At 48.2% G+C, this 27,705-nt stretch overlaps 1 protein-coding gene across 4 annotated transcripts in view; it reads left to right on the top strand.

Annotated features, from left to right (window-relative positions):
- Nucleotides 1-27,705, top strand: part of KIAA1549L (KIAA1549 like) — a 477,170-nt gene that overhangs the window by 400,688 nt on the left and 48,777 nt on the right. For all 4 annotated transcript variants that reach the window (XM_063944516.1, XM_063944515.1, XM_063944513.1 and 1 more), the window contains 2 exons: nt 7,545-7,889; nt 15,869-15,966. In XM_063944516.1, coding sequence (XP_063800586.1) covers nt 7,545-7,889; nt 15,869-15,966 — 443 coding nt within the window. The remainder of the gene's footprint in view (nt 1-7,544; nt 7,890-15,868; nt 15,967-27,705) is intronic.

Genomic DNA, 27,705 nt, shown 5'->3' with positions numbered 1-27,705 from the left:
AGAGCTAGTGGAAAAGGGGTATAATTCCCACTCATACCGCATTCAGATCACAAATGCCGGATCCCACCCGGTAAAAGAAACGTGTCCTTACCGGGTGGGATCTGGCATTTGCGCTCCTTTGCTGGCTTTCCGACCCGGCAATATACCGGGTCGGTTGCCATAGCAGCGGGGGGGGCGCAGCAGCAGGGGCGGGGGTGGAGGCGGCGCTGGGAGATGAGCTCATCTCCTGCGCCGCCTCTCCCTATGCTGTGAATGGGAACCGTGTCGCATCAACGTGGCTCCCATTCACACTGCACCTGACCCGGTATTCAACCCGGGTATAATCCTTCTTTTATACCGGGTTGAATTACCGGGTCAGACGACCTGCTAATTCTTGGAAAGTGCTTTCACATCGCACACTGACCCGTGTCGACATGGCAATATGCCGTGTCGATACCGGGTTATTTGTGCGATGTGAAAGGGGTATCAGTTTCTCCCTCTGCCATCACATGACATGCTGAACCAGTCTCTGTTACTTCAGCGCGCTGATAAACACTGCAGCTGCAGAGTGTAATTTACAGACACTTGAGCTCTCCAAAACAACAATAGAAATTAAAGTGAAATTTTACCCTATGCAGAGCTGTGCATCTGTGTATCAATCATCCTTGCATTCATTGAGTTTTATAGGCTTAAAAAAAGAAAAAACCTATATACAACAATAGTGTATACCCAGGGCCGTTGCTAGGGTGTTTGGCACCAACATGCAAACTATAAATTTGCGCCCTCCTACAAATATGTCCTCTTGACATGACTCTATACGGTGTTTCATATTTTGAAATGTAACATGCACTATGTTGTGAAATAAGTATTATGGGGTATAGTAGTGTATGCACGGTTAGGGGGGCCGGGGTAAGGGTCAGAGGCGTAACTAGGGTTTTCGGAGCCCAGGGCAAGATGGAAAATGCCCCCCCCCCCCCCCCCAAAAAAAAAAACATACAAAAAGAAGCACGTGCGCGCGCCTTCGGTGTGCACGGCGAAAAAATGGGTGTGGCCACGCCCCAGAAGGGGTGTGGTCACACTCCGGAAGGGGTGTGGCCACTGAAAATGGCCCACAGTGCCAGTTACATTGCCCCACAGTGCCAGTTACATTGCCCCACAGTGCCGGATACATTGCCCCACAGTGCCGGATACATGCCCCACAGTGCCAGATACATTGCCCCACAGTGCCAGATACATGCCCCACAGTGCCAGATACATGACCCACAGTGCCAGTTACATTGCCCCACAGTGCCGGATACAATGCCCCACAGTGCCGGATACATGCCCCACAGTGCCAGTTACATGCCCCACAGTGCCAGATACATTGCCCCACAGTGCCAGTTACATGCCCCACAGTGCCAGTTACATGCCTCACAGTGTCAGATACATGCCCCTCAGTGCCAGGCCCCACTCAGTGCCAGTTACATGCTCCATTTGGTGCCAGTTACATGCCCCACAGTGCCAGATACATTGCCCCACAGTGCCAGTTACATGCCCCACAGTGCCTGATACATTGCCCCACAGTGCCAGATACATGCCCCACAGTGCCAGGCCCCACTCAGTGCCAGTTACATGCCCCACAGTGCCAGTTACATGCCTCACAGTGCCAGATACATGCCCCTCAGTGCCAGGCCCCACTCAGTGCCAGTTACATGCCCCATTTGGTGCCAGTTACATGCCCCACAGTGCCAGATACATTGCCCCACAGTGCCAGTTACATGCCCCACAGTGCCTGATACATTGCCCCACAGTGCCAGATACATGCCCCACAGTGCCAGGCCCCACTCAGTGCCAGTTACATGCCCCACAGTGCCAGATACATTGCCCCACAGTGCCAGATACATGCCCCACAGTGCCAGGCCCCACTTGGTGCCAAATACATGCCCCACTGTGCCGCTGGACCCCCCCCCCCCCCCCCCGTGCCGCCGCCCCCCCCCCCCCTGTGCCGCCGGACCCCCCCGTCACTTACCGGCCGGTGGCTTCTTGTTGCTATGTGAGGGGAGGAGAGCGCAGCGCAGTGCCTCTCCTTCCCCTCGCCGCTCCAGGTCTCCGGCGGCTGTCTGGCGCCGGTTCGCTAGCCAATCAGAGCTCGCGGACCGGCAGCCAATCAGGAGCCGGTCCGCAAGCTCTGATTGGCTAACGCCGGAGACCGGACACAGCAGCGCTGCTGGCAGCGCTGCTAGTGCTGGCAGCGGCGGGAAGGGGAGGGAGAGACGCTGCGCTCTCCTCCCCTCACATTTAGGGTTGACGGGGGCGAGTGGGGCATGATGCCATGGACGCCGGCGGCGCCCCCCTCTCCTGGGCCTGCCAAGGCGCCCAGGGCACGTGCCCCACTCGCCCTACCCTAGATACGCCTCTGGTAAGGGTACAGTAGTGTATGCAGGGTCAGAGGGGTAGGGTTACAATATGGTGTGCAGGATTAGGGTGGTAAGGCTACAGTAGTCTGTGCAGGGTTATGGTGGTAGGGGTACAGTAGTGTGTGCAGGGTTGGGGGGGTAAGAGTACAGTAGTGTGTGCAGGGTTAGGGTTGTATGGTACAGTAGTGTGTGCAGGGTTGGGGAGGTAAGAGTACAGTAGTGTGTGCAGGGTTAGGGTTGTATGGTACAGTAGTGTGTGCAGGATTAGGGGGGTAAGGCTACAGTAGTCTGTGCAGGGTTAGGGTGGTAGGGGTACAGTAGTGTGTGCAGGGTTGGGGGGGTAAGAGTACAGTAGTGTGTGCAGGGTTAGGGTTGTATGGTACAGTAGTGTGTGCAGGGTTGGGGGGGTAAGAGTACAGTAGTGTGTGCATGGTTAGGGTTGTATGGTACAGTAGTATGTGCAGGGTTAGGGTGGAAGGGGTACAGTAGTGTGTGCAGGGTTAGGGTTGTATGGTACAGTAGTGTGCAGGATTAGGGGGGGAAGGGTACAGTAGTGTGTGCAGGGTTAGGGTGGTAGGGTACAGTAGTGTGTGCTGGATTAGGTGGGTAAGGATACAGTAGTGTGTGCAGGGTTAGGGTGGTAGGGTACAGTAGTTGTGCTGGATTAGGTGGGTAAGGGTACAGTAGTGTATGCAGGGTTAGGGTGGTAGGGGTACAGTAGTGTGTGCAGGGTTAGGGGGTAAGGGTACAGTAGTTTGTGCAGGGTTGGGGGGGGGGGTAAGGTTACAGTAGTGTATGCAGGATTAAGGGGGTAAGGGTACAGTAGTGAGTGCAGGGTTAGGGTGGTACAGGTACAGTAGTGTGAGCTGGTTTAGGGGGGTAAGGGTACAGTAGTGTGTACAGGATTGGGGGGGGGGTAAGAGTACAGTAGTGTGTGCTGGGTTAGAAGGGTAAGGGTACAGTAGTGTGTGCAGCATTAGGGGGGTAGGGGTACAGTAGTGTGTGCAGGGCTGGGGGGGTAAGGGTACAGTAGTGTGTGGGGGGGTAAGGGTATAGTACTGTATGCAGGGGTCGGGGGAAGGGGTACAGTAGTGTGTACAGGATTAGGGGGGTAGGGGTAGAGTAGAGTGTGCAGGATTAGGGGGGGTAAGGGTACAGTAGTGTGTGGAGGATTAGGGTGGTAAAGTTACAGTAATGTTTGCAGGATTAGGGGGGTAAGGGTGCAGTAGTGTGTGCAGGATTGGGGGGTAAGGGTACAGTAGAGTGTGCAGGATTAGGGGGGTAGGGGTACAGTAGTGTGTGCAGGATTAGGGGGATAAGGGCACAGTAATGTGTGCAGGATTAGGGGGGTAAGGGTACAGTAGTGTGTGCAGGATTAGGGGGGTAGGGGTACAGTAGTGTGTGCAGGGTTAGGGGGTAAGAGTTCAGTAGTGTATGCAGGGTTAGGATGGTAGGGGTACAGTAGTGTATGCAAGTAGATGTCATGGAGGTAGTGCGGAGAGACTGTTTGATAAGGAGGGGTCAGGGGGTAGTGCAAGGAGACAGTGTTTGGTATAGAAGGGTTAGGGAGGTAGTGCAGGGAGACAGTGTTTGGTATAGATGGGTTAGGGAGGTAGTGCAGGGAGACAGTGTTTGGTATAGATGGGTCAGGGAGGTAGTGCAGGGAGACAGTGTTTGGTATAGATGGGTCAGGGAGGTAGTGCAGGGAGACAGTGTTTGGTATAGATGGGTTAGGGAGGTAGTACGGAGAGACTGTGATTGGTAAGGATGGGTCAAGGGAGTAGTGCAGGGAGACAGTGTTTGGTATGGAAAGGTTAGGGAGGTAGTGGTGAGCATGGTGGAATCAGAGGGGTAGTGCAGAGAGTGTGGTGAGCCGCCCAGTATCCCTTGCAATAAGACCTATACACAAGTACTAACATATTCTCTCAGGTCTAACCTTACAGCTTTTGCCTTCCTTGTGCCTCTTATCTTGCCTCTTCTTCTGGCTCTGCCTCCACCTGCCTGCCTGATGTCCGCTCCAGCGGGACCAGCAGAGCCGTAACTATACATTGTAATGACCTGTGTGGGAGAGACCACCGGTATCATTTTCTTCTAATTTTGGGCATGATTCACGTCTGCAGGTAAAGTGGGGGAGGGGGGGAGGGGGGGGGAAGCACATAACTTTGTGTCTGGACCAAACCATGTTGCATACAAGGGCGCAGGAGCATGCAATCTGGTGTACACACTTAACTACTGTACAGTATATGCCCAATTTGTCATTCCGATGTGTCCAGAAACGACAAATCGGGATGGTATCGTTTAAGTGGTTTCCCACCTTTTCCTTTTGAAAGTTCTTGTTATGGAGACCTTGAAAATAAAAGAAGAAAACGTTCTCTACATCATGCACCCACTTTGCAAATTATGGGGGTAAAAATATATAAAATTTCTAGTGAAACATCTTTTAGATAAAACCAATTCAAGTGGTATGGTATATTGCACTCACCATCACACAGGTAAAATGAAGCATGGCGCAGCAGTTTCCACTTGGATTGATCTGCTAAAAGAGTGTACAGGAAGGGTGGGGTTCTGCACTTACCCAATAATTTAAATTAGCATGTGTCAGACAACAAAATTAGTTGAATAGTGTACAATGAAAAACAGGAAAAAATTATTCCAAAAATAATAAGGTATACTTATCAGGGACTTGCATAGAGTGCAGTTCTGGCCCTGAGCACAGAACCACCAACTTCGACGCACGTTTCGCCAGGAAAATGGCTTGTTCACCAAGTGTACACTTATTATTATTATTTTCTGAATAATTTTTTTCTTTTTTTCATTGTACACTATTCAACGAATTTTGTTGTCTGACACATTCTGAGTATACATACTCTTCTCTATAATTTGTATTCAAAACTGTGTGTATACATCTACTTCATACACCACTCTATTTCTGGGGGACTCTCATTGGGCTTGCGACAGGACACTCCCCCTGCACTGGTTTATCCCACCAGGGGGGGATACTGACTGCATGCACAAAAGCAGATCCCCTGCCTTTATCTATTTTTTCACTCATCTCTGACCGGACTTTCTGTAATATCACCCATTCGTTCACTGTTCCCAGGAACACACGAATGGGCAGTAGATGCAGAGGTTAGGCCAAATGAGTTCTTACGAATCTACTCATTCAGAACGCAGTTATATCTATAATTTACTGTAAGTCTATAATAGATATTATACCTTGGTCAAATCTTTATTTACGGACTCATATCAGACATCTATAATAATTATCACTTATATGTGATACTTTGTGAATTTTCACTAGGTTGCCGATTATTTACAATCAGCAACCCAGACTTGTTAAAAGTGCATCTTTCAGATACCACAAAATATTGAACCATAAACCATAGGATCATTCTATATATTTTAGGTATCTGGAACCAAAAATATTTTGCCAATTTTTAACATTCACAATCACTTTTTTATTATCATAATGATATTTATTGATTTAAGTTTCCCCCCCCTTTTCTTATGCACATATTCAATAAATACAGCTAGAAAACAGTGACTGACATTCATTAATGGAAGTCACCTACAATACTGGCTGATACACACTGTATAACAATTTTTTCACTTGTAAATTGTGACTTATTCTTGGATCGGAGAAATCACTTTTGTGGTCATATATATGACGCAACACTTACACCCTGGAATAATAATATATATTCTGTAAATTAATGTCCCCCACTAAAAACTGCTACCCTTCCTCCATATACATGTATTTGTAGTGTCTGCTGATACTTTGGAAACTGTTTCTATTTTTAACGTATACCAATAAAAAGACTATGGGGGGTATGCAGTTAGCTCAGTTTTTTGTGCCTAGCTGAAAAAACTGAGCTTTTTCGCTATTTTTAGGGCAAATGGGGATTCGCCCTATGCAATAGAAGGGCCCAATTTTCACTTAGGTGAAAAGTGCCGGCACTGGCAAAAAACACATGGATTGGCGAATTCACTCTTGATCCATGTGTTTTGGCAAATTTGCAATAGTTTTTGCCGGTTTTTGGGGCCATTTTCGCCAATGCCGATTCGCCTTCAAAACAAAGGTGAAACGGCATGGGCGAAAATGTATTAAAAAACGGGCAAAAATTACCGGCAAATGACACCGTAGGGTCTAATTAGATCAGTATTTTTTCGGCTTGGCAAAAAAAATGAGCTAATTGCATACCCCCCTTTGTCTTAGATATAAATATCTTCTTCTTTTAAGCGTGCCCCAAACAAAAAGAGTTTTCTTTTCTTTCTTTGTTACCTCCTAAAAGAGTGAGCAGAAGTTGAGGGCATATCAGGAACACAACTTGGGTCGGTCCCTGGCTTCACCTCACTAACCCTCTGACTCTTCTCCTTTTGATGCTATACAAGACTCTGCTGTTTCTCTTCAGATCTCCCGTAGCGGTGACTAAACGCGTTTCGTTATTTTATATCTTTGTCAGTAGACCTGTATGTGTGTTGCGCAGTTTGTCAGTATTCTGAACTATGGCCATTTTTAGGTCCTACAATTTCCAGGGACAAACCTTTAAACCCCAGTCAGATTATTAGTTTAGTAATATTGGAAACTTGCAGTGTCTTGCTACAACTACTCGTTATTTTTATACTGATATTTGCTGCAGATCTTATAGGCCCTACACACTGGCCGATAATACTCAAAGATATGAACGATCTTGTTCATTAATGAATGAGATACCATTCATTTCTTTGAGTGTGGAGGCACCAGCGATAAATGATGCCCGGCCCCGCGCTCGTTCATCGCTGGTGCCCCGTCGGCCTATGCATTCAGGCCAATATGGACGATATCGTCCATAGTTGCCTGCACTTCTATAGAACCGGGTGACGGAGGGAGTGAAGAAACTTCACTCCTCCGTCACTGCCGCCGGGTCGCCCGTCGGCCGTATCCGCGTCGGGCAGCTCGGCGGCGGATCGCTCAATGTGTAGAGCCCTTTAGTGGCACCATTGGCAGACACATGATAGACAGCTGTGACTTGTACTGCCCAGCATTCTCACCAGTAGGGCTGGCAACTGACAATGCAATAATATCTCTCAGAATATGTGCTAAGCCTTATATACTTGTTTGTATACTATATTGTGCATTCTTGCTTTCTTATATAGAAACACAACAGTTTTGTCACTTTTCTCTCTTAGACGGAACCTGAAGTTATAGAAGAAACAAATATTGATCGGGTAAAACAAGCCCGGACTTTCCTCAAGTCTCGTCAAGCCAAGGGCCACTCCGAGACATCCACGCTGAGCTCTCAGCCGTCCATTGATGAAGTCAGGCAGCAGATGCACCTGCTGCTGGAAGAGGCATTCAGCCTGGCATCCGCAGGGCATGGAGCTAACAAGCAACAGACAGATCCGTATGCCTCAGCGCAACATATGCCATATTCCGATGTTGTCACCAGTGCCCCAGGCACAATGTCACGACCACGGATACAGTGGGTGCCAACTTATGGGCCTGAGATGTACCAGTACAGCCTACCCAGGCCGGTAAGTTACCATTATGCTGGTATAACATATTTTAGGTCTTTATATTGTTGGGGGAAAAGTAATGTATTCCCAGACTCAGAGGGTATTCCAAGCTGTTGCTGGCAGGACACTTTTCCGTGATTGTGCTTACGCTACGCATGGTTGTTGGGTATTTTCACTAGTTACTTGTAATATGAAGAGGAAGCTTCTATAGACACACAAACCATGTAGTTTTATTATATTATACATTGGCTACAAAGAACCACATAACAACTTGCTAGGAAATATTATCTTGCTACAGGCACATGCAGCCCATCGGCCCATATAGCCCATCATCACATACAGCCCATTGTCACATACAGCCCATCAGCACATGCGGCCCATTGTCACATACAGTCCATCGGCCCATTGTCACATACAGCCCATCGGCCCATCATCACATACAGCCCATTGTCACATAGAGCCCATCGGCCAATACACCCCATCGTCACATACAGCCCATCATCACATACAGCCCATCGTCACATACAGCCCATCGGCCCATACAGCCCATCAGCACATGCAGCCCATCGTCACATACAGCCCATTGTCACATACAGCTCATCGTCACATACAGCCCATCGTCACATACAGTCCATCGGCCCATTGTCACATACAGCCCATCGGCCCATACAGCCCATCATCACATACAGCCCATTGTCACATACAGCCCATCATCACATACAGCCCATCATCACATACAGCCCATTGTCACATACAGCCCATCATCACATGCGGCCCATTGTCACATACAGCCCATCGGCCCATACAGCCCATCGGCCCATACAGCCCATCAGCACATGCGGCCCATTGTCACATACAGTCCATCGGCTCATTGTCACATACAGCCCATCGGCCCATACAGCCCATCATCACATACAGCCCATTGTCACATACATTTTATGAACAAATTGTATCCAGCGCCCTGCTTGTGCTGCTTGTCATCACTACATATTCAGGCGCAATTGTGTATCTTTATGTTACATTGTCACATACAGCCCATCATCACATACAGCCCATCATCACATACAGCCCATTGTCACATACAGCCCATCATCACATACAGCCCATCATCACATACAGCCCATTGTCACATACAGCCCATCATCACATGCTGCCCATTGTCACATACAGCCCATCGGCCCATACAGCCCATCGGCCCATACAGCCCATCGGCCCATACAGCCCATCAGCACAAGCGGCCCATTGTCACATACAGTCCATTGGCCCATTGTCACATAAAGCCCATCGGCCTATACAGCGCATCATCACATACAGCCCATTGTCACATAAAGCCCATCGGCCTATACAGCGCATCATCACATACAGCCCATTGTCACATAGAGCCCATCGGCCCATACAGCCCATCAGCACATGCGGCCCATTGTCACATACAGTCCATCAGCCCATTGTCACATACAGCCCATTGGCCCATACAGCCCATCATCACATACAGCCCATTGTCACATACAGCCCATCATCACATACAGCCCATCATCAAATACAGCCCATTTTCACATACAGCCCATCGGCCCATACAGCCCATCGTCACATACAGCCCATCGTCACATGCATCCCAATGTGATATACAGTCCATCGGCCCATACAGCACATCAGCCCATTCCGCCCATACAACCCATTGGCCTAATCTGCCCATACAACTCATAGGGGTATATTCAATTGATGTTGGATCCATTCTGACATGCATTTGTCGGAATGGATCCAACAAGCCCTATTCAACGAGCGGCCAAATCCGACTGTCGGATTTGGCCGTTCCCGGTGTCCCGTCCTGTTGCTCCTGTCAACGGCAGGAGGGGGTGCGCTGTCAGCGGCAGGAGGGGGTGCGCTGTCAGCGGTCGGAGGGGGTGCGCTGTCAGCGGCGGCTGGGAGCGTTGCCGGGAGTGAGGAGCTCGGCCGGGGGCGCTCTGCTATAGAGGTACCTGTGCCTCTATAGCCCGCCGCCCTGCTCCCCCTTCTCATCTCCTCAATCCGACTTTTTTTTAAAGTCGGATTGAGATTGACGGAAATGGGGCCAAAAACTGTTGAATTTGGTCCCGTTTCCGACAGAAGCACGCGGATCGGCAGCTATTCCGCCGATCCACGTGCTTTCAGACAAGTCGAATTTCCCGAATTGCCTGAAAACTGAGGGGTAATTGAATAGGTCGGAACCCCTTCCGACTCTAAAAAGTCGAAAATTCCTGTTTTTCCGACAAGACGGCAGTTTCGACTGTAATTGAATATACACCATAGTCACATACAGCCCATCGGCCCATTCTGCCCATACAGCCCATCGTCACATACAGCCCATCGTCACATACAGCTCATTGTCACATTCAGCCCATCGGCCCATACAGCCCATTGTCACATACAGCCCATCGGCCCATACAGCCCATTGTCACATACAGCCCATTGTCACATACAGCTCATTGTCACATACAGCCCATCGTCACATACAGCCCATCGTCACATACAGCCCATTGTCACATACAGCTCATTGTCACATACAGCCCATCGTCACATACAGCCCATCGTCACGTACAGCTCATTGTCACATACAGCCCATCGTCACATACAGCTCATTGTCACATACAGCCCATCGTCACATACAGCCCATCGTCACATACAGCCCATTGTCACATACAGCTCATTGTCACATACAGCCCATCGTCACATACAGCCCATCGTCACATACAGCCCATTGTCACATACAGCTCATTGTCACATACAGCTCATTGTCACATACAGCCCATCGTCACATACAGCCCATCGTCACATACAGCCCATTGTCACATACAGCTCATCGTCACATACAGCCCATCGTCACATACAGCCCATTGTCACATACAGCTCATTGTCACATACAGCCCATCGTCACATACAGCCCATCGTCACATACAGCCCATTGTCACATACAGCTCATTGTAACATAAAGCCCATCAACACAAAGTTTTCCTTACAGTATATTAGGATCTCTAAGTCGAATTTCCCGAATTGCCTGAAAACTGAGGGGTAATTGAATAGGTCGGAACCCCTTCCGACTCTAAAAAGTCGAAAATTCCTGTTTTTCCGACAAGACGGCAGTTTCGACTGTAATTGAATATACACCATAGTCACATACAGCCCATCGGCCCATTCTGCCCATACAGCCCATCGTCACATACAGCCCATCGTCACATACAGCTCATTGTCACATTCAGCCCATCGGCCCATACAGCCCATTGTCACATACAGCCCATCGGCCCATACAGCCCATTGTCACATACAGCCCATTGTCACATACAGCTCATTGTCACATACAGCCCATCGTCACATACAGCCCATCGTCACATACAGCCCATTGTCACATACAGCTCATTGTCACATACAGCCCATCGTCACATACAGCCCATCGTCACGTACAGCTCATTGTCACATACAGCCCATCGTCACATACAGCTCATTGTCACATACAGCCCATCGTCACATACAGCCCATCGTCACATACAGCCCATTGTCACATACAGCTCATTGTCACATACAGCCCATCGTCACATACAGCCCATCGTCACATACAGCCCATTGTCACATACAGCTCATTGTCACATACAGCTCATTGTCACATACAGCCCATCGTCACATACAGCCCATCGTCACATACAGCCCATTGTCACATACAGCTCATCGTCACATACAGCCCATCGTCACATACAGCCCATTGTCACATACAGCTCATTGTCACATACAGGCCATCGTCACATACAGCCCATCGTCACATACAGCCCATTGTCACATACAGCTCATTGTAACATAAAGCCCATCAACACAAAGTTTTCCTTACAGTATATTAGGATCTCTAAGGTTTATACAGATCCCTCTTTCATAGAAAGTTATCTGGCTTGGATTTGTGGTATGCACTGGACAATGGTGAGTACTACTGTATATTCGGGTTTGTTATGATTTATTGACATTCTCAATGTCGACAGTCAATATGTAGACACCATAATGTCATCATGACAGCAGACAAATTGTCAACATGTTCCGAATGTTTCAAATGTAATAATTCAACACTGACAAAATGTCGACATGTTAAAAATATGTAATGGCGACATCCAGTTTCAAGCCTAAACCATGCACAAATCACTGGGAAAATGGTCGCCACCCCATTTTCCTGGTGATTTCTGTCTGCAGTGGCGGATGCTGTGGAGGGGTAAATCTAATTTTATAGTTGCAGGGTCTGGGGTGTGGGCCCCAGGGGCTTGTGCATACAGCACACTTTGCACCCATTATGGATACATCACGAGCCTTACCGCTTACCCAAAACTTACCCCTCTCCCCAGTATGATATGCTGGCTGACGGGATGCCGGCAGTCAGAATACCGACGCCAGCATCCCGATAGTGTAAATTCCGACAGGGGGAAGGTAAGACTGTTCACCTCTCTACCCTAACCCTCCCTTTCAGCAGCCTATCCCTAACCTCCCCCCTTAGTGCCTGACCCTAACCTCCCCTCGGTGGTGCGTAAACCTCCCCACCACCTTCCCTGCATCCTAACCCTCCCCCCTTTGTGCCTAAACCTAACCCCCCATGCCTAAACCTAACCCCCCCTCCCCCGTCCCTAACCCCCCTCCCCACTGTATAACCATAAACCCCTCCCCCACACTCACAGCCTAACCTTAACCCCCACGGGTGGCACCTAAACCCCCCCTCCTGGCCCTAATTAAGCCGCCTGCTATACTTACAGTCTGGATGCTAGCTATCGGGATTCCGGCGTCAGCATTCCGACGGCTGTCGGGATTCTGGCATTGGCATTCCAACTGCCTGGATTCCGACAGCCGGCATCTTGACTGTATCCCCTCTCCCCAACCCTAAATTTCCCTACATTTCATATGTCAATATTTTAACTGTGGCGACATGTCCTGTGTCGACATTTTGGCTGTTGATGTTTTGCTGGTGTCGATATTTTACATAATGGTGTTGACCTTTTGACTGTTGATATTGTGATTGACGACAACATGACTATCTCACCTAAACCATACCTCCCAACGTTCTGTACACAGGTAGAGGGACATTTTATGTGCGTCATGGACTCTTGGACGAAATTGGGGGCTGGGGTGTGTGGCTTCACAGGAAATGCCACCAATGTTTTCAGTCCCTGTGGGGGCATGGTGGCGCTGCGGGAGCTGCTGGCCATGCCCAAATCACTCTCTCCCTTTGGGAGGTATGCCTAAATGCATAAGGGGGACATTTACTAAGCAGTGATAAGAGCAGAGAAGTGAGCCAGTGGAGAAGTGCCCATGGCAACCAATCAGCAGCTCTGTATCATTTTATATTATGCGAATTATGTATGTTACTTCAGTGCTGATTGGTGATGGGGCCACTTCTCCACTGGCTCACTTCTCCGCTCTTATCACTGCTTAGTAAATGTCCTCCTAAATCCTCATCTTCACAAACTCTAGGTAAAATTGCAGAAATTTAGACCATTGTATTTATTATAACATCTATCTATTACATGTCGGTATAGTGGTTTAGTTGCTTTCAAACATAATAAAAATTTTTTTTGCACATTTCACATTCCCAGTACATGACTATACTTTATAAAGCAGCATTCTCTGGAAATGAAAAGCAATTAGTGCAGACGAATGTGCTTCCATAATAAAACATATGTGGAAATAGGTGAAATGTATGATATACTGGCGCACAAACTTGGCGCTAGTGCTTACACTCTAATTCCTCCTACTCAGTTGTTCTTGAACCACAAGGTCTAGATCAGTTAGGAAATAAAGGAAATCCCATCGGACAAATGGATGATGACAGAATAGGATCATCCTGGAGTCGCTCCGAGACTCGCAAACTGCAGCATTTGGGGCAACAAGCAACTAATAGCCTGAAGCTCATTAGAACGGGTTCAGCGAGCTCATCTATATATGTGCCATAAATTGCTCAGGCTGCTCCGGTGTTATATAAATAATCCTCACCGCAAGATGCTGTGTCAGGGCTACACATCCACCTACAGGAGCACATTATTTGTCTGATAAGCAGGGTTACAGTTGGATATTACGGGAGTTTTACGCCCTCAGATATTTTATTTATTATCTTGTAAAACCTTATTTCTCTCTGCTTAGGGTTTTTCAGGCATGTATTTATATGGGATGCAGTGAGGGGTTAGAGTTAGGCAGTGCCCCGGGAGGGTTAGGGTGCAGGGAGGAGGAGTTAGGGTTAGGCACCCCCCCCCCCCTACAAGGGTTAGGCTGCAGCCCGGGAGGGTTAGGTTTAGGCAGCAGGGATGGGAGGTTAGGTTTAGGCACTGACGGGGGAAGGTTAGGGTTAAGCACTAAGGGGGAGGTAAGGTATAGGCAGCGGGTAAGCAGGGTTAGTGGGGTAGGGGAGAGGGTATAGCACCCCTTACTCACCCGTGTCGGCTTCTTCGCAATTGCGATCCTAATGTCGCTATTTCTTACATGGGGATCCCGCCCGCTGGCTTTCGTACTGATCCCATTTATATAGTCAGGCAGTTTTGTTGTTATTTCTATTGTCATGGGATCATACCTGCCTGCTCTCACAGAAAATGGAAGACATCTGAATTTCAGGGAGTGATCCCGGGAGAGTAGTCCACCCTCCAGGGATCCTGATTCATAGGGGGCCTTGATGACACATTTTGTGTTACTATAGCCCCACCTGGTGAGAGGGTCAGTGGTGACACCAAAAAACGTCATCATGCCTCCTGCACTCTGATATCACCTGGTAGGTAGGTCCAGTAAGCAAATATGCCTGGGGTACTGTATGACACAATATGGCGTTGGGCACAACTTTGCCTGATAATAGAAATACATGACTGAGAAGCATATACGAAAACTAGGAAGAAGAAAGGACACTAAAGGCCCATACACACTTGACGATGCACACGTCGTTAACGACCGTCGTTAACGACTTCCCTTGAACTTCCCTTCAACAGCTGAGCAAACGACATGAGCATACACACTACCAACGACCAAAGACCAAAGACCATTCATCGTTGAAGCATCCAAGCTGAACAGTTTATTAAAATAATGAGCTGGGAACAGGGCTGGTGAACAGTGGCTTGGTCGTTGGTCGTTCACACCATACACATTCAACGACGTCTCTGGTCGGTAACGACCATAGTGGAAATTGGGCATACATGCTCTACAGATAAGCGAGGGTCGTTAACGTCCCACGGGGCCGCGCATCGGTGGTCGTCGGATGCATACACACTTGACGATATAATGAGCGACGTCGTTGATGAGGGCTTAAATGAACGACGTCGCTCATTTTATCGTCAAGTGTGTATGGGCCTTTAGATTGAAAGTGATTTGGACAAATATTTACTTTTGATCATAAACTATTTGTTTACACTTAAGGGCCCCATACACTACAATGATATGTCTGAGGCTGAAGTCAGAGGCGATTTCCCTTGAACTCTCCCAGGAGCTTCCCGGGAGTGGTTCCATACGATTTGGTACATTTTGCATGTGATATATCTTATGCAATCCCAGCCATGCCTGTGGGAACCGACATATCACGAGTGCAGCACTAACGATCTAGGGGAGCCGATCCAACCCTCGCGGGAACGCGCATCAGATCGGATCGGAACACATCCAAAATGCCCGATTTCACCCGATATATCGTCCCGAATGCCCAAAATTGGATGAAATCGGGCATTTTCGTTCTAGTGTATGGGGCCCTTTAGTATGTACTGAGGCCTTACACTGGACCAGTAATCTACAGAAGCAGAGGAAGCCATTTTGTGGGTTGAACTAATATTGGTGAGATTGTAACCTATGAAATCACTGGAAACCAATATCTCCTGAATAAATCATGTGGCGGCCATGTGATGTCACTGGTTCCTAGCATGTCATAGGCTGCATAGTCGTTCAACCCTCGCAACATAGCTCCACTGTGTACATACAGTAGGTGGCACGTCCACCCTAAATACAGACTGCTCCAACATGTTTTCCTTCTCCAACAGACATATCGGTTTTCCCAGCTACCTGAAATGGGGACGGGTTCTCCTCCACCTCCAGTTCCGCCTAGGACAGGTCCAGTTGCAGTTCCCTCTCTACGGAGGTAAATCTTTTTTACAATGTGCTCTTTTATTATACTTCAGAAAATATTGTTGATATGTTGTAGTGGATGAAATGTACCATGATTGCCAAAATAGCTGTGTTTGTATAAAAAGTATTTACAAGTTGCTCAGTGCACACTGCCATATTTCTGTGAGCAGTTCTTAGGGCCTGTCCTTTTAATCTGTAATAGAAATTGCATCCTTCTTATCCTAAAATTTACAATAAATGAGCTTATGTGCCCCCACAAAACCTGCTTCCAGAGGCTGCTGCCTCTGGTTAACTCATATTGGTGCAAAAAAAGTCCCCTTTAGGGCTGTGCTGCAAATTTGCAGAGGCCTGTGATCAGATAGTCCAGTGATGGCTAACCTTGACACTCCAGCTGTTGTTGAACTACACATCCCAGCATGCCCTGCATCAGTTTTAGCATGGCCAAATAACAAAACTGTAGCAGGGCATGCTGGGATATGTAGTTCAACAACAGCTGGAGTGTCAAGGTTAGCCATCACTGAGATAGTCTCTGCCCAGGGAGAGTGAAAACCCGCCTCGTGTAAGTGTGCGAATGCATGTGCACGCCATGCAAAAATTCTGCCAGACAGTGGACAGCTGCAAATCCTTTTGCAACTCACCATCGAATGATTTTTCCAGTCTGTGCGTAGCCCAATACTTACTCCTACAGTGCGATACAAGATACAAACAGGCTGATCGGGGGCCAGAGCTGAAGTCACACACCCGCCCTGAAAATACTTGGGAACGCCCGCGTTTTTCCTGACACTTCATGAAAATGGGCAGGTACCACCCACAAATGTCCGCTTCCTCTCAATCACCTTGAGAACGCCTTGAGATTGAAATCTTCGCATCATCCTGTCACTGTTTGGCGTTGCGCCTGCGCATTGCGGTACATTCGATAATCAGCCGGTGTGCGAATTTGCACAACAGCGATCAGGTCTGAATCGGGCCCTAGGTCACTAAGGATCACTCACACCAGCAACAAAATGCTGCAACGTTCTGGTGTTTTTATGCAGATGTGTCTAATTGTCCACGTAGAACATTTTAAGGTGCACGCCCAATCTAAATGTGGGACGCGTCAGCATTTGCGTGTTTGCGGATTCTCTGGAAAATGCACAGTTACAATGTCATGGTGCCCATACACATGTGCGGTGCCCCACAACGCGACATCGCGGGGTATCGCACCGGCATTTCAGGTGCTATGAAATCGCACCTGAACTGACAAAAAGATTACCATGCGATCATGCGATAGATCGCATGGTAATCACGTGATGGGTACGTCACCGCCGAGTGGGAGCAGCCTCCATCCGCTCCTGGCGGGTGCCCATCGCAGTGCGATACATAGCATGTGTTTCTAGAAACACATGCGATCACACTGCAATTCGATAAATATTATGTGCAGTACATAATATCGTGAGACGCGATATTCGACCGGCGTGCCCGCGCATCGCGTCGAAAGGTACTACAATGTGCATACAATCTTTCGATTTCTCTCACAGATGTTGTTGAAATCGAAGGCTAGTACCGATAATCTCATAAGTGTATGGGCACCATCACATCAAAGTGCAGCCACACTTAAGGTGAGATTTATCAAAGATTGGAGAGATATATAGTGAAGAGAGATACAGTGCTAACCTTCTGGCATTTTTCAAACACAGCCTTTAAAATGTCAGAAGCTGATTGGATAGTACTTTATCTCTCTCCAAGCTTTTAAACATTTCCCCCATAATGAGAGTAAATATGCAATAAATCGTAATGTAACTGCAAGGGTGGTTGCGACCCATTTCAGATTGCAAGATCGGATAATGGGGGTAATTCCAAATTGATCGCAGCAGGAAATTTTTTAGCAGTTGGGCAAAACCATGTGCACTGCAGGGGGGGCAGATATAACATGTGCAGAGAGAGATAGATTTGGGTGTGGTGTGTTCAATCTGCAATCTAATTTGCAGTGTAAAAATAAAGCAGCCAGTATTTGCCCTGCACAGAAACAAAATAACCCTCCCAAATCTAACTCTTTCTGCAAATGTTATATCTGCCCCCCCCCCCTCCCCCTGCAGTGCACATGGTTTTGCCCAACTGCTAAAAAATTTCCTGCTGCGATCAACTTGGAATTACCCCCAATATACAATATCATATACCCAGCGTAAGAGGGCATCGGGACTGTCTTCTTTATCTCTGCCACATGCTCACTTTTGCCCCTTCTGTGTCACCCTCACTGGTGTATCTATAATGGGTGCAGTGTGTGCGGTGCACACGGGCCCCTGAGTTAAATACTTACCCCTCCGGAGTCCCGCGCCGATGTCAGCAGCACTCTGGAACCACTGTGAAAATGGTGCAGTGGCAATTTTCACAGTGTTCTGCACATGCACAGTAGAGAAATCACTGGGAAAATGGCCGCTGCACCATTTTCCCGGTGAGTCTGAGCCCTCCACTGCTCAGACTCTCCAGCACTGACAGCAGAGAGAAGGGGGCCTGAATGTAGGAGACACCTCACAGGCCTCCTCCTCACTTAAAGCACCCCTGGTCACCCTTGTCTGTCGGCCCCTCCCCTTCAGATTGTAAGCTCTGTCAAGCAGGGCCCTCTCCCCTCATGTGCTTTTCTCTCTTTTTCTACTCCATACTCCCTACAACAGCATCTAACCCCCAGTTTCTGCCACCCTGATGCTTATCTCAGTGTCCTGTCCCCTGATACAGAAATTATTATATTTCATGTACTTGTTCTACATTGTCTTGTGCTGTAAGTCGCTGTTTTCTTGTTTTGGTCATCTGTTTATGTATTTTGTTAGGCGTTGTGGAACCCTCGTAGCGCAATAAATATAATCAATAAAAATAAATAATAATAATTACGTGACACTTTGTGTGTTTCAAAGTTTTTATTACATGGGCCCTGCAAAAGTAAAACTAGGTGCGGCAAAAGGCATTAAATGTTACGTATAGGGAGGGGTTTGGGATTACTAGCTGGAGAATTGGAGCTTAGCACAGAACAGTCCGGTTCCATCCCAGGGGCAAATGCAGGATGCCTGGACGGGGGTTTCTAAATGTTTGATTTTACAGCAATTGGCACTAGCCCATGAAGGGTGTATAATTAGCATGTAATAAGCTATAGGCTGCCCCAAACACTGTGCAGGGTATGTAATATTGTACGTCAGACATTTTCAGGCCCAATGATCACTGTAAATCCAGATTCTCTGTGTGGTACGATGATTGAGCACTCAGATTCACAGACACACACAGTAGACTTGGTAGGACAATCTTCTGCCACTGGGCATGCGCAGAAGCTCCATTCCGCCCTTTATACTGCATGTAGGGCCGCTGGTCAGCTTGTGGGTAAGGGGGATTTCTGGGCAACTGGAAACCCCACCCTGCGTGTGCCTATGCATCCAGCTCCCCTAGCCAGATGGTACAACCACATGTATCTGGGCAGATGCTGCCATCTTTACCCACAAAGGTGCTTACCTGAAAAATATAATTATTTCTCTATCGTCCTAGTGGATGCTGGGGTTCCTGAAAGGACCATGGGGAATAGCGGCTCCGCAGGAGACAGGGCACAAAAGTAAAGCTTTCCGATCAGGTGGTGTGCACTGGCTCCTCCCCCTATGACCCTCCTCCAAGCCAGTTAGATTTTTGTGCCCGGCCGAGAAGGGTGCAATCTAGGTGGCTCTCCTAAAGAGCTGCTTAGAGAAAGTTTAGCTTAGGTTTTTTATTTTACAGTGAGTCCTGCTGGCAACAGGATCACTGCAACGAGGGACTTAGGGGAGAAGAAGTGAACTCACCTGCGTGCAGGATGGATTGGCTTCTTGGCTACTGGACATCAGCTCCAGAGGGACGATCACAGGTACAGCCTGGATGGTCACCGGAGCCTCGCCGCCGGCCCCCTTGCAGATGCTGAAACATGAAGAGGTCCAGAATCGGCGGCAGAAGACTCCTCAGTCTTCTAAAGGTAGCGCACAGCACTGCAGCTGTGCGCCATTTTCCTCTCAGCACACTTCACACGGCAGTCACTGAGGGTGCAGGGCGCTGGGAGGGGAGCGCCCTGGGAGGCAAATGAAAACCTATTTGGCTAAAAAATACCTCACATATAGCCTCCGGGGGCTATATGGAGATATTTAACCCCTGCCAGAATACACTAAAGAGCGGGAGACGAGCCCGCCGGAAAAGGGGCGGGGCCTATCTCCTCAGCACACAGCGCCATTTTCCTTACACAGCTCCGCTGGTCAGGACGGCTCCCAGGTCTCTCCCCTGCACTGCACTACAGAAACAGGGTAAAACAAGAGAGGGGGGGCAAAATAGTGGCAAAAATTATATTATAAAAGCAGCTATACAGGGAGCACTTATTATAAGGCTATCCCTGTCATATATAGCGCTTTTGGTGTGTGCTGGCAAACTCTCCCTCTGTCTCCCCAAAGGGCTAGTGGGGTCCTGTCTTCGTTAAGAGCATTCCCTGTGTGTCTGCTGTGTGTCGGTACGTGTGTGTCGACATGTATGAGGACGATATTGGTGTGGAGGCGGAGCAATTGCCAAATATGGGGATGTCACCTCCTAGGGGGTCGACACCAGAATGGATGCCTTTATTTATGGAATTACGGGATAGTGTCAACACGCTAAAGCAGTCGTTTGACGACATGAGACGGCCGGACAATCAGTTAGTGCCTGTCCAGGCGCCTCAAACACCGTCAGGGGCTGTAAAACGCCCTTTGCCTCAGTCGGTCGACACAGACCCAGACACAGGCACTGATTCCAGTGGCGACGGTGACGAATCAACCGTATTTTCCAGTAGGGCCACACGTTATATGATTTTGGCAATGGAGGAGGCATTACATTTAGCTGATACTACAGGTACCACTAAACAGGGTATTATGTGGGGTGTGAAAAAACTACCTATAGTTTTTCCTGAATCAGAAGAACTAAATGATGTATGTGATGAAGCGTGGGTTGCCCCCGATAAAAAGATGCTAATTTCAAAGAAGTTATTAGCTTTATACCCTTTCCCGTCAGAGGTTAGGGCGCGCTGGGAAACACCTCCTAGGGTGGATAAGGCGCTCACACGCTTATCTAAACAAGTGGCGTTACCCTCTCCTGAGACGGCCGCACTTAAAGATCCAGCAGATAGGAGGATGGAAAATATCCAAAAAAGTATATACACACATACAGGTGTTATACTACGACCAGCTATAGCGACAGCCTGGATGTGCAGTGCTGGAGTAGCTTGGTCAGAGTCCCTGATTGAAAATATTGATACCCTGGATAGGGACAATGTTTTACTGTCTTTAGAGCAAATAAAGGATGCATTTCTTTATATGCGTGATGCACAGAGGGATATCTGCACACTGGCATCACGGGTAAGTGCTATGTCCATTTCGGCCAGAAGAAGTTTATGGACGCGACAGTGGTCAGGCGATGCGGACTCAAAACGGCATATGGAAGTTTTGCCGTATAAAGGGGAGGAGTTATTTGGAGTCGGTCTATCAGATTTGGTGGCCACGGCTACAGCCGGGAAATCCACCTTTTTACCTCAAGCTACTCCCCAACAGAAAAAGACACCGACTTTTCAACCGCAGCCCTTTCGTTCCTTTAAAAACAAGAGAGCAAAGGGATATTCATATCTGCCACGAGGCAGAGGAAGGGGGAAGAGACACCAACAGGCAGCTCCTTCCCAGGAACAGAAGCCCTCCCCCGCTTCTACAAAAGCCTCAGCATGACGCTGGGGCTTCTCAAGCGGACTCGGGGGCGGTGGGCGGTCGTCTCAAGAATTTCAGCGCGCAGTGGGCTCACTCGCAGGTAGATCCCTGGATCCTGCAGATAATATCTCAGGGGTACAGGTTGGAACTAGAGACAGATCCGCCTCGCCGTTTCCTGAAGTCTGCTTTACCAACGTCCCCCTCCGAAAGGGAGACGGTTTTGGAAGCCATTCACAAGCTGTACTCTCAGCAGGTGATAGTCAAGGTACCTCTTCTACAACAGGGAAAGGGGTATTATTCCACTCTATTTGTGGTACCGAAGCCGGACGGCTCGGTAAGACCTATTCTAAATCTGAAGTCCTTGAACCTGTACATAAAGAAGTTCAAGTTCAAAATGGAGTCACTCAGAGCAGTGATAGCGAACCTGGAAGAAGGGGACTTTATGGTGTCCTTGGACATCAAGGATGCGTACCTCCACGTTCCAATTTACCCCTCACACCAGGGGTACCTCAGGTTCGTTGTACAAAACTGTCACTATCAGTTTCAGACGCTGCCGTTCGGATTGTCCACGGCACCTCGGGTCTTTACAAAGGTAATGGCCGAGATGATGATTCTTCTTCGAAGAAAAGGCGTATTAATTATCCCATACTTGGACGATCTCCTAATAAGGGCAAGGTCCAGAGAACAGCTAGAGAGGGGATTAGCACTGTCTCAAGAAGTGCTAAAACAGCACGGCTGGATTCTGAATATTCCAAAATCCCAGTTAATGCCGACAACTCGTCTGCTGTTCCTAGGGATGATTCTGGACACGGTTCAGAAAAAGGTTTTTCTCCCGGAGGAAAAAGCCAAGGAGTTATCCGAGCTTGTCAGGAACCTCCTAAAACCAGGAAAGGTGTCTGTACATCAATGCACAAGAGTCCTGGGAAAAATGGTGGCTTCTTACGAAGCAATTCCATTCGGCAGATTCCATGCACGAATTTTCCAGAGGGATCTGTTGGACAAATGGTCAGGGTCGCATCTTCAGATGCACCAGCGGATAACCCTGTCTCCAAGGACAAGGGTATCTCTTCTGTGGTGGTTGCAGAGTGCTCATCTATTGGAGGGCCGCAGATTCGGCATACAGGATTGGATCCTGGTGACCACGGACGCCAGCCTGAGAGGCTGGGGAGCAGTCACACAAGGAAGAAACTTCCAGGGAGTGTGGACGAGCCTGGAAACGTCTCTTCACATAAACATTCTGGAACTAAGAGCAATCTACAATGCTCTAAGCCAGGCAGAACCTCTGCTTCAAGGAAAACCGGTGTTGATCCAGTCGGACAACATCACGGCAGTCGCCCATGTAAACAGACAGGGCGGCACAAGAAGCAGGAGTGCAATGGCAGAAGCTGCAAGGATTCTTCGCTGGGCAGAGAATCATGTGATAGCACTGTCAGCAGTGTTCATCCCGGGAGTGGACAACTGGGAAGCAGACTTCCTCAGCAGACACGACCTTCACCCGGGAGAGTGGGGACTTCATCCGGAAGTCTTCCACATGCTGGTAACCCGTTGGGAAAGACCAATGGTGGACATGATGGCGTCTCGCCTCAACAAAAAACTGGACAGGTATTGCGCCAGGTCAAGAGATCCGCAGGCAATAGCTGTGGACGCGCTGGTAACGCCTTGGGTGTACCAGTCGGTGTATGTGTTTCCTCCTCTGCCTCTCATACCAAAAGTATTGAGAATTATACGGCAAAGAGGCGTAAGAACGATACTAGTGGTTCCGGATTGGCCAAGAAGGACTTGGTACCCGGAACTTCAAGAGATGATCACGGAAGATCCGTGGCCTCTACCTCTAAGGAGGGACTTGCTTCAGCAGGGTCCCTGTCTGTTTCAAGACTTACCGCGGCTGCGTTTGACGGCATGGCGGTTGAACGCCGGATCCTAAAGGAAAAAGGCATGCCGGAAGAAGTCATTCCTACTTTGATTAAAGCAAGGAAGGAAGTAACCGTGCAACACTATCACCGCATTTGGCGAAGATATGTTGCGTGGTGCGAGGATCGGAGTGCTCCGACGGAGGAATTTCAACTGGGTCGATTCCTACATTTCCTGCAATCAGGATTGTCTATGGGTCTCAAATTGGGATCTATTAAGGTTCAAATTTCGGCCCTGTCGATTTTCTTTCAAAAAGAATTGGCTTCAGTTCCTGAAGTCCAGACTTTTGTTAAGGGAGTGCTGCATATACAGCCTCCTGTGGTGCCTCCAGTGGCACCGTGGGATCTCAATGTGGTTTTGGAATTTCTAAAATCTCATTGGTTTGAACCACTAAAAAAGGTGGATTTAAAATATCTCACATGGAAAGTGACCATGTTACTAGCCCTGGCTTCGGCCAGGAGAGTGTCAGAACTGGCAGCTTTATCTTACAAAAGCCCATATCTGATTTTCCATTCGGACAGGGCAGAACTGCGGACTCGTCCGCATTTTCTCCCTAAGGTGGTGTCAGCATTTCATCTGAACCAGCCTATTGTAGTGCCTGCGGCTACAAGTGACTTGGAGGAATCCAAGTTACTGGACGTTGTCAGAGCATTAAAAATATATATTGCAAGGACAGCTGGAGTCAGAAAATCTGACTCGTTGTTTATATTGTATGCACCCAACAAGATGGGTGCTCCTGCGTCTAAGCAGACGATTGCTCGTTGGATCTGTAGCACAATCCAACTTGCACATTCTGTGGCAGGCCTGCCACAGCCTAAATCTGTAAAGGCCCACTCCACAAGGAAGGTGGGCTCATCTTGGGCGGCTGCCCGAGGGGTCTCGGCATTACAACTTTGCCGAGCAGCTACGTGGTCAGGGGAGAACACGTTTGTAAAATTTTACAAATTTGATACTCTGGCTAAGGAGGACCTGGAGTTCTCTCATTCGGTGCTGCAGAGTCATCCGCACTCTCCCGCCCGTTTGGGAGCTTTGGTATAATCCCCATGGTCCTTTCAGGAACCCCAGCATCCACTAGGACGATAGAGAAAATAAGAATTTACTTACCGATAATTCTATTTCTCGGAGTCCGTAGTGGATGCTGGGCGCCCATCCCAAGTGCGGATTATCTGCAATAATTGTACATAGTTATTGTTAACTAATTCGGGTTATTGTTTAGGAAGCCATCTTTCAGAGGCTCCTCTGTTATCATACTGTTAACTGGGTTTGATCACAAGTTGTACGGTGTGATTGGTGTGGCTGGTATGAGTCTTACCCGGGATTCAAAATTCCTCCCTTATTGTGTACGCTCGTCCGGGCACAGTACCTAACTGGCTTGGAGGAGGGTCATAGGGGGAGGAGCCAGTGCACACCACCTGATCGGAAAGCTTTACTTTTGTGCCCTGTCTCCTGCGGAGCCGCTATTCCCCATGGTCCTTTCAGGAACCCCAGCATCCACTACGGACTCCGAGAAATAGAATTATCGGTAAGTAAATTCTTATTTTTTACACAAAAGTATAAAACACACACAAAAAAACCACTTGCATAATTGTATACAGTATGATCCTTACTAAGTTGGAACACTAATTTTCCAAAGTATTTCCAAAGTAATTAGGATCATTACAGCAGCCAGGATAAGGTGAGACTAAAGATACGTGGAATTTCAAAAGTATTCAGTGAAATATTCACCTAATTCCATACCTGCCTACATATAAGTTTTCCTCTCCAGGAGATGCTTGGAGAGGAGAAGCAGGTGGTGGGTGACGGGGACGTGGCTGAGCTAATCATAGCCCCACCCCCTCCCCCATTACATGATTGGAGCACATTTGCATAGGGGGCAGGGCTAAAATGATGTGATTAGCATAGAACTGCGTCATTAGGCCCCTCCACCAGGACCGCATTTTCTCTCCATTTATCTCTCCATTCTGCCCACTTCACTAGGAAGTGGGCAGATTGCAGGAGGGGTGCCCACTCTTCTGGGGGTGCGGGGTACTGCCTAAAAATCTGGGTGTCTCCCGTAGGATCCGGGAGAGTAGGCAACATTTCTATGAGTTTCACCATCATAATTGATCTCTAAGGGGTCATTTTACTTTGTAGCACATGTTTTCTAAGCAAGAAAAAAAACACATTTTGTTTCCCCCAGCACCCTGAATGATAGCAGTAACCAGATTTAAATCCCATACAATATCTTAGAATTCAGAGATCTCGGTTACATATATCTGCGCAAATGTATGTGTAAGCCCCCAAGCAGCGTCAAGGCCTCTCTGTATATATATTGGGGGTCCCTAGCGCTATATCTAGGTGCAGGGCGTGGCACCCAAAAAAAATCAGCATAAGCCAGACACTTCTCACAGGGTGTGGTATGGAAGGTAGATAGTAACAGAAGTCCTGTGTAACTTACCTCTCTATCAGTGGAGTTTCACCCAACCCCCAACATTATAGTAACACTGATGCTAAGCTCTAAGTTCTTATTATGTTGAACTAGGCTACTTAATGTACAGACACACCAGGCAGCGGCCCAGGGCTCCACAATACTAGGGAGGCCTTCAAGCAAAGGAGGGTGGTGGTTACACAATCAGAGTAGCGACACAGCATTCTCTACCTACCTCCTAGCCTACAGCCAGTGAATGGCTGCCAGCATGCTGATTGGTGGATGGCTGGAGTTATCCACCCATCAGAGCTCTGTCTGAGACAGCATAGACTTACTCTGACGTTCAGTGGTTGATGATCTCTAAGCACAAGACAGCATCTGAGTCATTAGCATATTTTCACAATTGCAGAGTGAGCGAAATCGCGTCTCCAAATACATTTCAGTGCAACTCTGAATAATAGACATCAAGTTAATTTTATATGAGATATTAGGGCTAATTCTGACCTGATCGCTAGGGTGCGTTTTTTGCATCCCTGAGATCAGGCAGTCGTCGCCTACAGGGGGAGGGGGAAATCGCTGAGCAGGGGTGCGATCGTTTGTGCAGGACAGCCACTCTTCCACTTCGGGGCCGGAGCTGACGTCAAAAACCCTTCTTCCAAACGCCTAGTCCCTCCTGCGTTTTTCCGGACACTCCTCTAAAACGGTCAGTTGCCACCCACAAACGCCCTCTTTCTGTCAGTCACCTTGCGTTCGCCTGTGCAATCGCTTTTTTTGCACCATCCCGTTGCTGCCCATTGCTCCCCGTCGCTGCGTCACATCGCGCCTACGCATTATGGTGCATACGCATGCGCAGTTCACACCTGATCGCCTGATTCGCCCCGATTGTTGCTCTAGGACTTTGCACCGAAAATCCTACGGACCTGATCTAGGCTAATTGATTATTACATTGATATCAAACAAGCTCTCTTATATCAGCGTCAGGTTCTGGAGCAGACACAGATCTCCTGGATGAAAAGGGTTTGGTTGATGCTTCTGAGATCTTGTTAACCTTGAGTGTGTGACATAAAACTTAGGCATCAATCATCGCTGTCAGTATGGTGGCAATGAGCTGCTTCAATCAGCTAAATGATTGCAGCGTGCATTACTTCCACCGCGCAATGTAAGGCAGCCATCTCCCCTGTATGTGGGCCGTTAACATTTTAATGGGGATCATAAAAATTGATGGCATTAACTTGCAGCACCACTGACCATTGCATGGCTCATTTTCACTAAAATCTTGCAGCAAACCTCTCTTTCTGCTATATGTGCAGATTGTGCCTTCAGTTACTACGTGTAATTTCACCCCAATACTCAGGCATGTGCTTTAGAAAGCTTCAAATTTCCGGGCAGGAAACCTCAGTCGTTGTAACATGAAAGTGATTAGGAAATAGGGACCTTTGCTGCCTGAAACGCGAAAAGCAATTCCGATTTCTGTGGTCAAGTGTTGTACTTGGACAGACCAGTTGCTTTAGTGCGACAGAGCAACAGATTGTGGTTCCCATTCACTGTTGGCGACATCCTTTTCTGACACTGCATTCATGAGAGAGGAAGGAGGGAGTCCTCACTTTGTGCACCTTTACCTGGCGTGTTCTAGAAAAAAAAAATGATTGGCTTCAGTTATTTTTTGGGAATATTAGGAGGAGTGTAGCTAAAGCTTCAATGGGTTGATTCAGGGGGTAATTCAGAGTTGATCGTAGCA

Source organism: Pseudophryne corroboree, chromosome 11 (assembly GCF_028390025.1).
Source record: "Pseudophryne corroboree isolate aPseCor3 chromosome 11, aPseCor3.hap2, whole genome shotgun sequence".
Classification (NCBI taxonomy): domain Eukaryota; kingdom Metazoa; phylum Chordata; class Amphibia; order Anura; family Myobatrachidae; genus Pseudophryne; species Pseudophryne corroboree.
Note: the sequence above shows the minus strand (reverse complement) of the source record. Positions and strands in the feature narration are given on the sequence as shown.